Here is a 17311-nt window from a genome sequence, read left to right on the forward strand (position 1 = left end):
CAAAATACCTACATTAGGATTAAATGGGTGAGGCACTAGTGGAAATTGATCCCACAGTTTAGTGTGAAATGCAGCATTGCTTTGTCACTACATTTAAAGCCACGTGAAATCTGATTTACTGTAAAACAAACAGCATTGTTCCTATACACAGTGCACAGTGTCTAATAAACCATAACCAACTGAATGCAGACAGCAAGTTACATACTAAAGGCAACCTTTACATGAGAGTGTCTTCAGATTTCCCAGTCATCCCTGCTAAAGAACTGCCCATTAGGCTCTATTCCGTGGTTATGAGTCTTTCAATGCAGATCTTGTGGTCCTCTGGGTGCTTGCATTGTTGGGATGCAACATCAAAGTCTCCTGTCCTCCTCATTATGCTCATAGCTGAGAGGTGGAATTATTGTATCACCAGCCATAGCAAAACCATCAGTGGTGCCAATCATGTTACACATTCAGCTCTCTTTAAATGAACCCTGAGCTTTAGGTGAATGCACTCTCAGACAGGGGTATAGTGCTGTGAAGTCATACCAATGATGGATGTGCACTATCTGCAATCAGTTGCTTCAGAATAACCATGTCTCAACTACTTTTGATTGCTCCGCCTTTCAGTGCAAAGGCACAGTATCTGGCAGAGTCCCATGACCCAAATGTGGTTCTTCTAGCAGCAATCCCTAATTCTCTGGCATACTCAAACGTACAGTACTCCCCACTCAACACATACCAACTGTTAACGACAGTGTTACAGTACCAGTCATCTCTGCAAAGCAATTGTTATTCCTCTGAAATTAAATGTACAATTTATCATGTAAGGTTCAGACTTTTGTCTCTCAAATTCAGAGACAGCCCAGTAAACTACAAGGGCGTAGCAATGAAAGCTAGGATATATACAAATATCGCATAACATATTAAAATGCATACATGCCACCTTAGTCAAGTCATGCTGAATTGCAGCTGGATCATTAGCACATACGATTTCCCACTGTCCCCTTGATAGTGCCTTTTTGTCCAAGGTCAGACACACCCTGAGTGAGATCATCAAGCAGAGGGTACCCCTCTCCTTATACAGAATGTTTCATGGTCATCAAAAACCATCACAAAAATAATCTTGATATAATGATTGCAGCTGCTCTCAGAAATAGTGAAATTCATTGGACACGCGAGTCAAACTCCCAATATATGTTCTGGCTGAACCAATTCTGCCTCTTAAATGAAATGGAAAGAAGGGCAGACACTTCCTCTACTTGCCTGGCACGTCGCTATATCGCCCAGCCTGGGTGAATGCCTCTCTGTCCAAAAGGGGAAAAAGTGTCTCCTAGATAGCACTCAAATTCACACTGACATGTTCGAGGCTCATTGGTTCCATTGCCAGTATCAGAGTTGCCTGAGGAACTCCTAAAACGAGTGTTTCCTTTCTCCATCCGCGTAAATTGTCCGTCCCATATCAGCAACCCGGGTGGGGATTAGGCCCTCCATTCGTCATGGTTAGAACACTCAATATGCTTTACATTTAAGGCACTACGTGCATGTATAAGGTTTTTCCAACGATTTCGAACGTGCTTGCAATGTTCTTACAGTGTGTTTTTACTGTGTTTTAAAATTAATATCCAATAATAAGTGCCTATTGTTTATTTGATTATGTTACCTATCCTATTGATTATAACCCACTACTGACACCTCCTGCCCTATGAATATCTGAAAAGTCTGTATTACCATTAAAGACAATTGAAGACCATATAATTGACAAGACTGCACACTTACTTTGCTGTCTAGTAAACTCCAACCGCTTTATTATTTCATTTTCAGATACAGGAGACGAAGGCCTTTTTGGAAGATGGTTATGAAATGTTTGGAGCCAGAAACCCCAAAGGTTTTAGGAAATTGATGAGCAGCATTAATTTCTCAGTGTCTTTTGCCTTTGTTTCTGCTCGGTTATAATGTGGTCGTTCTATCAACTTTCATATCATAATAGCAATAAACTGGAACTCAATATTCTTGAGCTCCGTTTATGTCATCCACATTGCAATAGGATAAAGCGTGTATGGGGTGTCGGTGTGTTGCGCAGTGTGATTCAGTTTCGCAGTGGGCTGCAGTGGGCTCTGTGGAGAGTGGAGTTTGTTCTTGCTAACTATTGAGGAGGAGGCCTTCATTCCCTCAAAAATACTGTCGCAGCGCGGAGCATGCGCATTGTGTTGTGCAGTGTGTTTCAGTTCAGCATCAGGCTGCAGTGGACTCTGGAGAGTGGAGTCTGTTCTTGCCGACTATTGGGAAGGTGTTTAATACTGCAAAACCGCTGTTGCACCACAGAGAGCTCAGAGAATGTTGCTGCACAGTGTGTTTCAGTTCAGCTGGTCAAGGCTCAGGTTTCAAGCCATGGATGAGGCTGCTGAAGAGGTTCGCCTGTCATTTACGTGAGGTTGCTGACACCGGTACCGGTAACCGCGATAGACAGCGGTCAGTGAGAGTTTTCTCTCTGCATTTTTTGTACTTAGACATTGCCTAGACCTGATTTGATTGCCTTTGCAAGGTTTAATATTTGCCGCCCTACACTGTATTTTTGGCACCTGATCCTTGGACTTTGGTTGGTAGTGAATGTACTCCTTAAGGAGTAAAACCAAAATGGCGCAGATCGTGAACCAAGATCTAGTTAGGGCAATTAATGTACCTTTGCCCTGATCTCTGGCTGAAGGTACGTCAGACAGCTTTGTCCCTATGGAGAAGTTCGCTAATCTGCAAACTCCTAAAGAAGGGGTGATTAATATCCATCCGACAGTGTCCTTAAAGTCAGCGCACTCAAGACGCAGCTGGTAAGCATCTCCTCAGAGTCACAGTTGAATCTGTCCGTTCCGGATGAAGTCCTATTGACTAATCCCGATATTTCAGTCTCAGACAGAGCAATTGCAGGACATTCTAATAGTACTGGAGGAAGGGAATCTAACTCAAGTTTACCGGATACCCCTCCCAACATAACCATGTTGCTTTCTCATGGCTTCGATTCTTCAATTGCATTCTATACATCTACCCCAGCATCGGTTCCGCCTAGGAGACTTTCTGTGGCATTACAAGGCATAAAATAAGTTGTGTCGCATAGCAATTTGCTGTGCAATTCTGTTGGTTTGCTAATCAAATTAACCCTCGTGTAGCATAGCTTGCTATTTAAGTTGCCATGTTCAAAGCACAGCTAGCCCTGGATTCCTCTCTTGCAATCGGCGCTCTCTTCCCTCTTTTCTCGGTTCACTTCTAGTGCTAATGGAGAGAAAGTGCAGCAGTAATCATCTCCTCCACTCTTAAGTGCCAAAGGACTGTGTGGGAGTGCTAAGCAAAAATTGCATTTTTCTTTTTCTTGTAAAAATAATTGCTAACCAGAAGTAATCGGGATGATCGTTTTAGTTATACTTTTATTAAGCTAACTATATCCTGTGTGGCAACTTTATATTTGTTTTAACTTTATATTTCTTTAAATGACAGTCATGCAATTCTATTTCTAAAAATGTAAGTTGTCACAAAATTATAGTATTGACACTGTAAAACACGGCATTGTCTTCATGCATTACAGTAAATATTAGGTTAGTGTATCTAAATCTCATATTTAATTTTGTTAATGAAGATGCATCATATTGACATGTGAGCACTTTTGAAAATGTACATGATCACATGATCAAATGCTTTTGATGGCAAGCCTAGTTATGTAACTTACTGGTTGCATGCATCTGTGCAATTGGTGTTTGACCCATGAGCTGATACCATACTCAGTGACTTTTATATTGTAGCAGCCTTTTGTTTTATACCAGCTACCCTGAAAGAGAGATGACCACAAACTACCATATTCTACCTAGTTTGCCCAGTTCTCTGCTTGCTACGCCGCCCACTCTGCGCAGTCTCCTACTTTCTTTCCTCTTACATAATCAATACACAAAGCTAATTAGATGTTTATGCAAAGTAGTCATCAGACGTTCCATCCAGTTGCTACATTTACAGATCTACTGCACTAGCATGCACTGTATTAAGCATCCAGAGCTTAATGTGCTTTATAATTATGATTGCATTATATATTAGCACCTGCAGGAGACAGCTGGCCAAACTGGGTTCAGAGCCTTTTTATTATCATATCTATTTGCGTCCCTTCATGCAGCTAACCCTTTACATTTTACAGACACTCATCCAAAGCTCTCAAAGGGCCTCATTACACGGACGGCGGTAAGGGTTTACCGGTACCGGTAAGGGCACCGGTACCAGTAAACCCTTACCGCCTTACTACGAGGTCCCTTTGCGGGTTGGTACTTTAACGCCTGCTTTTTGCAGGCGTTAAAAACCAACCCGCAAAAAGACCAGGGTGCTAATTACGGTACCACAATTTGCGGTACCGTAATTAGCACCTTCCCCATTCCCATTATGCCCTATGGGGCAAAAATGGGAATGGGGAAGGGCAATAAGGGGAAGGGGGAATTACCGCCCCGCCAACCTTGGAATAGGGCGGTAATTCCCCTTTCCTCCAAGGCGGTGCCGGTATTTTACCGGCATGGACCAAGGTGCTATTAGCGCCTTGGTCCACCGCCTACTGTGTAATGAGGCCCAAAGGGGCTCATTACGACCCAGGCGGTAGTTTACCCAGGCGGTAAACTACGTTTACACCATGGTGGATGGCGGATTTACCGCCCCATTCCAAGGTGAGTGGGGCGGTAAATCCCCATTTCCCATTTACCCTTCTCCATTCCCATTTTTGCCCCATAGGGCATAATGGGAGTGGGGAAGGCGCTAATTACGCCACCGTAAATTACGGTGGTGTAATTAGCACCATGGTCCCTTAGCGCCATGGATTTTAACACCTGCAAAAAGCAGGCGTTAAACTCACCATGGCGCAAAGGGACCTCGGAATCAGGCGTTAAGGGTCGGCGCCGTTTACGGCGCCGTTAACCCCTTAACGCCTGACTCGTAATGAGGCCCAAAGTCTTTTTGCCCACTCGGATAGTCGACTTGATTTTATGAATGGCGAGTACCATTGGCAAAGGATTTTTATAACTTGTATTTAACATTTGTTTTGCAGTAGATGTCAAATAAAAGTTTCACTGTGCATAGTTGGCCTCTGGGTTGCAGCAGTGTGCCAACCATAAAGCGGGTTTGTAGTGACATGCACCATTTTACAGAATTCACATGTGTTGTCATCTGTTGCTATGGGTTGAGTGCATTTCTCTTTGGTTGAATAGGTAAACAAAGTTACCCGACCTGCAGAATCAAATGGGTCTGTTTGCTAATCATACAATTTTAATTAGCAAACTCTGCTGATCAATTTTTGAAAAATAATGTATGCCTTGCATTAAGACACTTGGATAGTAAATTGGGGGAGGGTCAGGATGGTATTTTAACATAAATTAATCAGGTCCTCTGTATTTTGGTCTCTGTATACGAGAGCCTTAAGGCAGAGACTAAAATTAATTCCACATTACAGGAGTCACTTTTATTAAAATTTGAAAATGTTAATATGCATAACAAGGTAAATTAATTTTTGTTTAACCACCAATCTATGGGGGCCGCGGCAGTGGCTATGGGCGACAAAATGGAGGATGTGAAAGTTGTATCTGGTGAAGTGATTGGTGGGCAATCTGAGACTCAGATGAATAATGGTAAGAGAAATGTGATAATACAGAGCACCTTGACCACAAGTGAAGAGGTGGGTGTTTATCAGTGGCCAGCCACATCATCAACATTGTGTTGCCCTCAAGCCTAAGGCAAACGGAATGTTATATATAAGAAAACCTAAGGGTTAAATCCTCAACCTGGCTTCTCATAGGTATATTGAACTCCTAGGCAGCCTGTAAATGACTCACAGAAAGTGATACTGGCTCTCACACCTGGCAAACGAGAGTAGATGGTGCGTTGAAGCCAGTTAACTGAGTGTATATTGTGTTAAAAGGATTGAGAGGAGCTGAATCTTCAAATAATGCTTCCGGACCGGCAAACTTGTAATGAGTCCTATAGTATTGGAGGAAAATATGATTCCGGATCTGGAGAAAATGTTTGCCAAGCAGTATCATGGATGGTGCTAGTTAAGGAGCCTAAACAGGTTAGGACTCATTGGGCCTCATTACACGGACGGCGGTAAGGGTTAACGGTCACCGTTAATGGCAACGGTGACCGTTAACCCTTACCGCCGTACTACGAGGTCCCTTTGCGGGTTGGAGGAATTAACGCCTGCTTCTTGCAGGCGTTAAGTACCAACCCGCTAAGGGACCTCGGAGCTAATTACGGCACCGCAAAATTGCGGTGCCGTAATTAGCGCCTTCCCCATTCCCATAGAGCCCTATGGGGCAGAAATGGGAATGGGGAAGGGCAATGGCGGAAAGGGGATTTACCGCCCCTCCAACCTTGGAATGGGGCGGTAAATCCCCTTTCCGCCAAGGCGGTGCCGGTAATTTACCGGCATGGTCCAGGGTGCTAATAGCACCCTGGATTACCGCCTTCCGTGTAATGAGGCCCATTATGTTGAATGGAGCCATTAATGGGGATAAACTGAGCTAAAGTACCTTGCATAATGGACCTTCTTCCTACACGATAAATTACATCTCTGTGGCGAAATGGCTCTTTGATAAGTGCGAGTCAATAAAGATTCTTCACACTGAATATAGTGACCATTGTATGTCACGTACAGAATTTGAGCTTTCACTAATGTCCTGTTGTGAGTGGCCCTCTTGACTTAATTGTTCATTGTTAATACTGCAGGGAACAGAATGGGCTTGGTGCTACCAGTTAAGAAAACCTTGGCTACCCGTCTTGGTTTATCCTCATTAGAATGGCAATATGAGATGTTTACAGTTGACAGCTTTGATGATTTCCTGGCAGATGTAATAGATTTTACTCTGGGTAATACTAAAATCGATGGGAACTGCCTGGCAGCATTGAGTAGCTGTGTAGAGTAAGCAGCCGCAGAGGAGAAGGCATTGACTTGTCACGTTAGTGAGAGAGTGGCATTAAGGTGGTCTCCCAGTGTTTTTACCGAGGAGGAGACAGGAGTCACAGATTATTCAATGTTGAAGAAGGTGTATTAGGAGTCAAGGGGGGCTTGCCAGAAGAAAGAGTGTTCATTATAGATTGTGCCATACTGCCAGCACCAGTGGTGGATAGGATGTTCTTAAGAAGCGAGGGGTGGGGATCTTCAGGAGAGCCATATGGGCAGCTTTTTGCTAGAAGGTGCAAGAAATCGCCATGGGAAATGGAAGGGGAGGTTAGGATCAGTAGACTGGGCAGGGCAGCTAGGCAGCGAAGGAGAAGAGGGAGGACAGGACAATTCTAGTTTGTAGATCATGGACTGAATAGTGATGTTATGAAAGCTGTCAGACAGTGCATCTCAGCGTGATTGGGAGTGGGGGATTTGAGCAGCCAGGAGCATTGAATTCTGTGTTGGTCCTGTGGAGTTCCTTGCTGGGGTTACTGTTGTTTGAGATTTTGATTCCATGGAAGGTTCTTTTGGCTGTCAAAAGTTCAGTAGGCTCTGGTCAGTCTAGCATAGGAGGATTTGTTTTTAAGCATGGGGTCAGTACTTCAAGTCCTCCCAAGGCAATGTTTGAGAGTTTTAAGGGCTTTGAGAGAGTTTGTATACCACTTGGGATTGGGGCATGATCTCTTAGGGGTGCATCTTGCTGGTGTGAGAGGGTGCAGGGTGCTGGAGAGCCAATGATCGAACGTGTTAATGGAGAGAGGTCCTTCATTGAGTGAGAGTGTTGGGAGAGATATATGAAGGGAATTAGTCAGTTCTGGGTTTATAATTTAGTTTGAGCGGGGAGCAGGAGAGGGAGCAGTAGAGGTGGGGGGCTGGCGGGACAATGAGGGTTGCGGGAGGAGGTTAATTGGGAGAAGAAAATATTGGAGTGGTCAGTCCAGATTAATGGTTGGGTAGGCTGGGTGGAGATCAGGTCAGAGGAGCTGAATAAGGTGTCAAAGGTGTGTCCTGCTGTGTGAGTCGGGTGTGATATAAATTGAGGGCTTCCAAGTTATCAGTGAGCGAGGAGGTCATAGGGTTGGTTGGCCCATCAAACCAGATGTTGAAGTCTCCTAATAAGGTGACGGAAGGGTGTCATATTAGGATGGCTGATACGGAGTCAATGAGGGAGTCTGCCAAAGTACCTATTGTAGCTAGGAGTTCTGTATCGGAGAAAGAAGCTGTCAGTGGAGGAGGGGGAGAGTTGAATTCTTACTAGAAGAGATTTGCATTCAGTGTTGCAGGGTGATTTCTCTACTAGGAGGACTGAAAGGTGTTGTTTGCAGAGGATAGCTAGCCCTATTGTGCAGGATCAGGGAGTGGCCGAGATGGGATGGGTTCATAGTCATCAGAGAACCAGGTCTACGTGATGAAGAAGATGTCTGGGTTTTCATTAGAGATGAGTTTAACGATGCTGTGTTTGTTTTTGGAGACAGATCTAGCACTGATGAGGATGCAGGAGATCAGGTGAGGGTTATGTATGAGGTTCAGAAAGGAGGTGATAGAGGGGGCTGCCGAGATGGATGGCGGGGAGAGGTGATGGGGTGGAAGGTCTGTTTAAGATTGGGTGGAGAGATGGGAGTGAGAAAGACTTGAGGGGAGATGGTGGAGAGGGTGAGTTGAGGTGGTAGGTGAGAGGAGAAGGGTGAGGTGGAGATCTGAGAGGTGGAGGAGGGGAAAGATGTGGGCTGGCAGGAGTTGGGTGTTTGGTAGGGGAGGAGAAGAGGGTTTGGGCAGGGTGGGGATGGGAAAGGGCTGGGTGGAGTAATGGCGGGTGTATGGTGAGAATCTGGGAGGAGCTGGGGAGATGACTGAAGGTGCGATGTCGTGCGGTGGGTGCGATGTGTGTGTTTTGGTAGACGTCTGGGGACCAAAGGGGTGTGAGTGAGCATAGGAGGGACTGTTGAAGATGGGGTGTTGCCCATGGCTGCTTTGGAACGGAAGTGATAGTTAGGGAGGCTTGGGGGGTTTGTAAGTAACAAAGGGGTCAAGAGGTGGGAGATGATGGGTGAAGACCTGAGGGGGGTCTGTGTAGGTGTTTTTGGGGAAAGGGGCATCAGAAGTTGGAAGAGGGGAGGGAGTGTTGCAGATAGGTATGGTGTTTTTGTTTTCAAAGTGCCAGTGTGCCAGTCTATTCTGGGGGGTGTGAGGTGCTCATGGGAAGGGGCTGAGGGTTGGGAAGCATAAGGGGAAGGATAAGGATAAGGGGAGATTTGGATGGGGAGGATCGTTGGGTGGAGTGTGGGGAAGAGAGGAGTGCAGATATGAGAGAGGAGGGGATGGAGGAATAGGAGGCAAAGTGGTTAGGAAAGGTTAATGTTTTTGGTGCGCCATTGTGCAGCTCTGACCTGGGCAGTGTGGGGTGTAGGGGAGAGAAGAGTGGCCTAGGAGTAGAGAGGAGATGGTGTTGAGGTTGATGGGATAACGTTCAGTGTTTACTATAGGTGTCAAGATTTAAACCATGAATATGGCCTCGACACTGTACAGATGCAATACAAGAGCAGTGCCTAGAAATCTGTCTAGATACAACAGAGAAAAGCGCCTAGAAAAACTATCCAGATGCAATACAATAACAGCGCCTAGAAAAACTGTGTAGATGCAATACAAGAATAGCGCGTAGGAAAACTGTCCAGATGTAATACAAGAACATGGACTAAAACAACTGTGTATATGCAATACAAGAACAGCGCCTAGAAAAACTGTCTAAATACAATGGAGAGCAGTGCCTATTAATCTGTTCAGATACAATATGTGAACAGCACCTAGAAAACTGTCTAGATGCAATACAAGAACATTGCCTATAAAAACTGTAAAGATGCAATGCAAGAACAGTGCCTATAAATATCTACATACAATATGTGAACAGCGCCTAGAAACATTTCAAGATGTGATGCAAGTACAGCACCTAGAAAAACTGTAGTTGCAATACAAGAACAGTGCCTACAAATCTGTCTAGATACAATATGTGAACAGCACCTAGGAAAAAACTGTAGATATAATATGTGAACAGCGCCTAGAAAACTGCCTAGATACAATATGTGAACACTATGTCAGGACAGGGAGAATCGCATAGGAAGCAGGGAGGGAACATAGCAAGGCAAGCACAATGAAAGATTGAAAATATTCTGGAACGCAATAGTGACATTTGGTATTAGGGATGTGTAGAATTCATGAAGTTCTCATTGCTCTAGCCTGCTTCAGATAACCTGCATCCAAATGACACGGGACCACCACTGCCACCCACCTTATTTACAAATGTTTGCATCCAACTATGTTTAATCTTTGAACTGCACCAAAAGTGATTATAATCTCAAAAACGGTCATCCCAAGGGGACAGCGAACGTAACTATTACTTATCACAGATATGCTACCTCTGTTTTCATAGTAGGAGTGTGTGTAAGCGCGTGTACACAAAAAGAGAAATACGGAACATGAAGTGGGGGTGTGGGGAGGACTGTGGGAAAGAGGCCCATTTTCAAAGATTAACACAGACGGAGTGTTTCCAGCTAAAATGCAATTAAACATAATGAACCAGAAAGACATGGCTGTTACATGAAGAGAAGCTGCCACTAAATACAAGAAGTGATAGCACAGTCTGCCTATGAAATGACATCATTACACAGTAACACGGAAATGGTGCACCAACGAGGCCACTTACCGGAGAAAACCACATGACTTTAAGGATCCAGATGGTGAGAGCCAAGTTCACCACCAGGATGACAAGCAGGAGGAGAACGAAGAGGTAGAGGCATCGCTTCCTCCATCCGTAAATGCCGATTTTGTACACATACTGGTTTTCTGGTCTCTCCAGGCTAGTGCCTTGTGTCGTTGTGGTGTATTGTTCGCGGACCATCTGCTGTTAAGGATGAGAAAGCAACCCTTAGGTAACTGACACATCAGCAAGAGAAGAACTGAACCAGATGTCATTGCCCTTTGCACACATAAAAGAGAAGAACACAAATGCAAAATGCTCACATAGTGCCATTAACGCAACGAGCATTGGCAAATCCAACATCTTGAGATATTGTGTAGGTATGGGGCAGGCATTTGCCAGGTACTGATGTATCTGGCCATACGATCGCAACGGCTGGACAATCGTAACATTAGCTGGGCCTATGATGGCAGTACCAGCCAAATGCCTATGCAATACCTCAAGTCATAACTGTTGGCTTTGCACTTGCTTGCTTTTAACAGAACTTCAGTGCAAGTCAGAGATATAATTCAATTGGCTGGAGGCTCACTTTGTTAAGAAGTGTGTATTACACCAGTAGCCATTTACATCTGCAATTAAGCCATTAACGCTCAGTAGACTGCTTAGAAAACCCCTAGCAGCCTAAAGATTGATTTTACTAGTTGATAGAGAGAGCTCAAAGAGATCCCAGTGGGATGTATTTTTGTACAGGGAGTTGACAATGGCCATAGGGATTTGCATGGTCATGGGCAGTCAATGGGTGGGTAAATAACCAAGCAACTCCCACAAGCTGTGTGTACCTTCTCACATGTCATCAACTCCCCACCCCCCACTCCAATGCAACAGACTTATAGGTGGCACTTGAACGCCACCTGATAGTACAAACAAAAACATGAATTTTCCCCGAGAGAATTTTGACTAACATGGAACAAGTTGCGCAGGTTCACCTCCTCATCAGGTTGCCCTGCTTTCGGCATGGCCAGTCGGCCTCCAAGGGCACCAAATACCACAGGACTGTCCCAAATGAACTTTCCATCAACCAGTTACACTCGGTTTCTACTAGATACAGTCACTGGCATGTTTACATCTACTGAATTGTACAGAGATGTCATTGTCTTCCAGTTATATAGTCATTGCATGTTGTATTGCCTCATGGAGTCGTTTGGTTTCAGCAGAGAGACATTGTTAAATAAAACCTACATCCTATGTTTTCAACTGGTGATGTGCAGCCCACTGCTGGAGGCGAAAGCTGTAGACGACACCCGAGTCACCTCGCGCGCGCCCACTTGAGGCCTGCAGCACGTTACACGCTAAAACATCGAGACATTTAACTTGGATTCAGTAGAAATCATTATAAATGTTTCACCGGGGTAGTCTTTGCAAATCTGCTGCTTTTTTTAAGCTTCTATCGCTGAGAAAGCGCAGAAGGTCCGATACTCACGGCAGCGCGAGAGGATCTTACTACTTTCTTAACCACTCAGATATCCCACTCGCATTGTGGACGTTCATATTTCATTTGCGAAGTGCCTCGCGCCTGGAGTATGCAAGTGATCGCAGGTGTCGGTGTGTTACACGTCCTAATAACACTGTGCTTCTTACTAAGAGGAGAAAGACGCGACTTGGTGCCCAGAGGCGTCACCTTCTTTCAAAGAATCTAACACACTTCGGTTATTCCTTTGGAAACGTTTCCGAAAATGATTTGCAATGCCATGATGGAAATGTGAGAAAAGAAGTAGGTTCAAATCCGACAGTAAGCTCCATGCTTTGGGGGAGTGCGCGATAACGCGTGTGTGTGTGGTGGGAGATAGAAAGAGAGAGAGTGAAGGGAAGAGGGGAGAAGTGGAGAGTGGGAGAGGATGAGAGGGAGAGAGACAGGCAGCTAGCCAGACAAAGTGAAACAGTGGCGAGGAGGAAACAGGTGGTGGGAGGAAACGGTGGAAACGAAGGATGGGCAGAGGGAGAGAGGGCGAGGGTTCTAGGGTCAGCAAGTTAGGAGAGAGATAGGGAGTGGGAGAAAAAAAGAGGTTAGAGCATCTGGGAGATATTGAGGGAGTGAAAGAGGGGGGCAGATGAAGGGAGAAAGAGGGACAACGATGAAGAAAGAGATGTATAGAGGGAGGGGTGTGACAGAGAAAAGCCGAGATAGATAGAGAGAGATAGAGAGATAGATAGAGGGATAGAGAGAGAGAGATAGATAGAGAGAGATAGATAGATAGATAGATAGATAGATAGATAGATAGATAGAATAGATAGACAGAGAGATAGAGATAGATAGAGAGATAGGTAGATAGATATAGATAGATAGATAGAGATAGAGAGATAGATAGAGATAGATAGATAGATAGATAGATAGATAGATAGATAGATAGATAGATAGATAGATATAGATAGAGAGATAGATAGAGATAGAGAGGGATAGAGAGATAGAAAGAGAGAGAGAGAGAGATAGATCGATAGAGAGACAGATAGATAGAAAGATAGATAGGTAGATAGAGAGAGGGAGAGACAGAGAGAATTGGTAGGACAGGAGAGAGAGAGCAATGCAGACTGAGGGGTGGGGCGTGGAAGATGAGAGAGATGGCGTGAGGAGAAGAAATCTAAAAGGAGAGAACACACGAGTAAGGGAGATAAAGAAAACGGTAGGGAGAGAAAGATAGCCAAAGAAGAGAGAAATCATGAGAGAATGGGGGCGAAAGCGGAAATTAGGTCAAGAGAGATAGACAGAAGGGAAGAGAAGTATAGGAGAGAGAGAGCAAAGGAGGGAGCAGAGAAGGCTGAACACTGAAAGTGGGAGAGAAAGGGGGCCACGGAAGAGGAGGGCGATGGGCAGGGAGAGCAAGTGAACGAGCTGGACAAACTGAGTGTGGAGGCTAGTCATAGAGTCCAGCCAGACTGGGACTAGGAGAAAGACAGGGACAGAGAGACGCGCACGTGTTTATTTGCCGCTACACCAGGCACACATGTAACACTCGACAGTGTATTCAATGTCAATGCACTAAGAGAGTTGTTCTTTCACACAATCTCAACAAGACATAACGTGCTCCATCTAGTGCTTAAATGAAGCAGATGTATGGGTGCTTCCCCCTGTCTGTCTCATACCATAAACTCATACCTACAAATAAAGCCACAAAGGAGAGACGATTAGTCTTTAATGAGACCCGCCCATTGCACGCCAGGGACCTCAGCCGGTGCGCTTTTTAGAGGGTTATCACACAATACTACTAAATCAGCGAAAAATCACAATGCACCATATTCTGTTTGCTTGTTCTGTTGGTAAAAAAAAAAAAAAAAGTTTCCATCAGAACAAGTAAGCCTGTTGGATATGCTGTTGGTATCCCCGGTTACACCGTGCGCGTGCCTTCTTTTCTGCAGCGTACGCTGCGTACCCAAACCTTCAATGTGGGATAGAGAACACACGTGAGAAAATCATGATACATCTCAAAGCAAAGCGTGCCCCTAAACTTGCTCTGGGCGGCTATGAAGCATTCCATGAACTGGGAGAAGTCAAGTGCAGGAGCCACTCGCATCCTCTCCACCCCACCCGAAAGTTCCCAACACACCTTTGGGGAGACACACTCTAGGCATAGGAGCTTCTTACCAGATAATGGTCCTTCAAAACAGGCGAAATGTCACCAAAATCCACTTCGCGGTTTCAGAATAAACAACTGCGCGCACACATAGCAGCTTGCGCGCGAACCAAGCGCAGCAGAGTCCAACAGCTGGCGCCGTTTATCCAAAACAACACTGGGCAACATCTGTTTCAGCGGCGCCGAGGAACCGAGCAGGAAAGACCCCGCTAATTTGAGAAAGGAAGCCGGCTCCCCGCGTCCACGCAGCGCCCTCGAGGACTGTGTGTCCATTGTGTTCCCGCGCAGGACGGTGGCTCCATTTTGCACGATATCACATTCGGAGACTGGAGCTGCTGCTGCTGCTGCACGAGGATTTAATTGAATAAAAGCCGCGCTTCACACACGCTCTCATTCCTGGTTGTGCGTGAGCTCGCGGGAATTCATTTACTGGCTCAGCAGCGCACACACGAATTCTCCGACGTGATTAAATTACAGCCGCCGCGCTCAGCTGCCGGATGCCGCTAACCTGCTAGGAATGCCCGTGACAGACTTTCCCGCCGAGCAGCCCCTGCCGGTGACAAGCAGGGGGCTCCTCTGCTGCCTCCAGCGGGCTTCCCTCTGCAGCCCGCGCCGTGCGCTGTAGGATTCCACCGTGCATCGGATCCGACTGCCCAGCCTTTCCCCTATTCCATTCCCACGTGAATGCCTCTCTCTGCCAAGAGTCCAGCCACATGCATTTCAAGCTTTTCAATATTCAATTTTAAAAGCGGGTGTTTATGGTAACAGATACAGCAGAAAGGGAAGTGGCCGTTACATCACAGAACATATATCCCAATATGTTGATGGCGAGCATGACCATTTCAAGGAACATCAAAATGCTTAATATTGTGTAAATGCTGGCACGTGATTCGGGAAGGACATACACATATTTGTATATTAGTATCCAGTGTGGCTGGAAACGTTCTCCTACTGTTCCGAGGACAGGTATATGCAACCTGTGGCTCTTCAGGAGTGTTGAACTACAACTCCCATGATCCCTCACCATTGACTATACTGGCTAGGTTGACTGAAGTTATAGTCCAAAACACCTAAAGAGCCAAACGTTACAGAACCAAGTTGTAGGAATAGCAATGCATGGACCCGTGATATGATATGATATATGATATGATAGGTTATTTATAACGCGCTTAATACCCAGAGGTTTCTAAGCGCAGACCGAGGGATCGAATCTGTGTGGCCCCGTGTCGTCTTGCTTCCAAGGCGAGCACGGTGCTCCTTGGAAGAGTTTGCTAAATGGGCTGCACTGTGACCATATATGTTTGCTAGTTGTAGGCACTCCCACTGGTCAAAGCAGATATAGAGAAAATACCCGAAAAAGATTTTCTATATTCCCCCCACATCCAACAGACGTTAGGCGTGCGGCAGTTAGTCTACTGGGTGTATCTAAACCTATGAATTCAACAGGGGCACAGGGACACACTACACGCGGACCAGGTTATTGGACAATCACAACAAATCTGTCCTTGACTGTCCCATCTTAGCAGGAAGACTCCATACCTAGAGCTGTCTCTAGGGAAAAACATTTCCTTGTCCATGTGGGTGGTGTTGGGTGGGGGCTTAGGATCTCTGAGGGGGCAGGATATGTGGAAAGAAAGACAAACACCGTTTTCTTTCTGCTGTGCAGCATTTCAGTGCAATGAGAATAAGAGGGTTGTTAGGTACGGGGAATCCACTCAATTCTTTGTAATAACGCTGATCAAGAGGGGACAAGACACCATTGCTTCATATCGTTCGTCAGGGGTGTTGTTAGGTGTGGAAAAGATCAGGGGCTAAGCTAATGTCGGGACCGGCAGGACTCGGGGCTAGCTATAGTCTTTTGGTTGTAGCCCTTGAGCTTCTATCCATGGCTACAACCAAAAGACCCAGAGCTATACTCCCCTCAGACCTCCCCCAGCAACGCCTCTGTCGTTCGTTATTCTGGATAGTCAAGCCTCCCTCTTTGTTGGCTGGTTTAATTACTAGATCCTGTAAAGAGCTCCTTCCCTAGGGTGTCAGTATGCCTACACAATTTCACTGGTCCGTATCTTTGTGGTGTGGATTTGCAGGAGAATATGCCATAAAAAGTCCATCCTGCAGATGCCAAAGTGATCTGACTCTCACTTCAGATTCTCTGAACTATTACTACAAGCAATTGTGAACCTCTTCACACTGACATCTGTGCATCAATTTGATTCAGGGATCCCCTGCTGCATGACACTGTTCTGCAACTGGACCTCTCAGTGAAACCTACACCCAAGAGCCAGGAAGCAACACATCTATACTCCCCCACACCCCTACCAGTCACCCCTCCCATCCCCCAAATAACTCCTCACTACTAAAATCAAGCAATCAGACACTTCCTTCACCCCTTCCGTCGACCAACCAGCCCAGGTGCCCATAACACAGACTCAGACCCTATCAACAGCATTTTCCCCATCAACGCTTGACAACCTGAGAGCTGCCCAAATGTGTAGCTTGCCCCCGTCCATGCTGATCCCTAAGAACACTGAGATTTTGATATTGGCACACAAGTAACAGGTATTTCCCACCTGCATCCATTGACAAAACAGGATTCCACATCTGCCTTTCTGCAATCAGACTAACACACCCTGATCACCTTTCTTATATGGCCATGCACACTGAGGCCAAAATTATTGCCAGAGGGGCGTTATATAAGACCACTTACCATTAGCATTACCAAATCACAAACATTAGATTGATAGTGTCGTATTAGTGAAGAATTTCCTAAATGAAAATGATGTGGCGGTACGGAACAAAGAATAGGACATAGTAGAACGAAGGTGGAAGGGGAGAGAGTTCCAGTGAAGCGGGGTGGAAGGGAGAAGGAACACAATCAGAATTAGGCACATGGTGGGAGAGGGACGAATAGTAGAAATTGCGATTGAGAACGAAGGGGACGAGTAGGGGATTTAAAAAATACTAAAGATGACAAATATCTTGAAGCAAGGCCATTTAAACACAATCCAAAGAAAATTAAATTTGAGCCGAGAGGAGAAGGAAAACCAGACAAGCGAAGAAGGT

General features: G+C 45.5%; 1 protein-coding gene across 5 annotated transcripts in view; it reads right to left on the reverse strand.

Moving 5' to 3' along the window:
* Positions 1-17311, reverse strand: part of SGCG (sarcoglycan gamma) — a 1266244-nt gene that overhangs the window by 702998 nt on the left and 545935 nt on the right. For 3 of the 5 annotated variants that reach the window (XM_069639252.1, XM_069639248.1, XM_069639251.1), the window contains one exon: positions 10629-10826. In XM_069639252.1, the coding sequence (XP_069495353.1) occupies positions 10629-10823 (195 nt within the window). In that variant the 5' untranslated portion in view covers positions 10824-10826. Of the gene's footprint in view, positions 1-10628; positions 10827-14259; positions 14680-17311 lie in introns of those variants that run through there. The other 2 variants (XM_069639250.1, XM_069639249.1) reach the window with 2 other exon arrangements.

This window comes from Ambystoma mexicanum, chromosome 7q (genome assembly GCF_040938575.1).
Source record: "Ambystoma mexicanum isolate Mex_15411 chromosome 7q, UKY_AmexF1_1, whole genome shotgun sequence".
NCBI lineage: Eukaryota > Metazoa > Chordata > Amphibia > Caudata > Ambystomatidae > Ambystoma > Ambystoma mexicanum.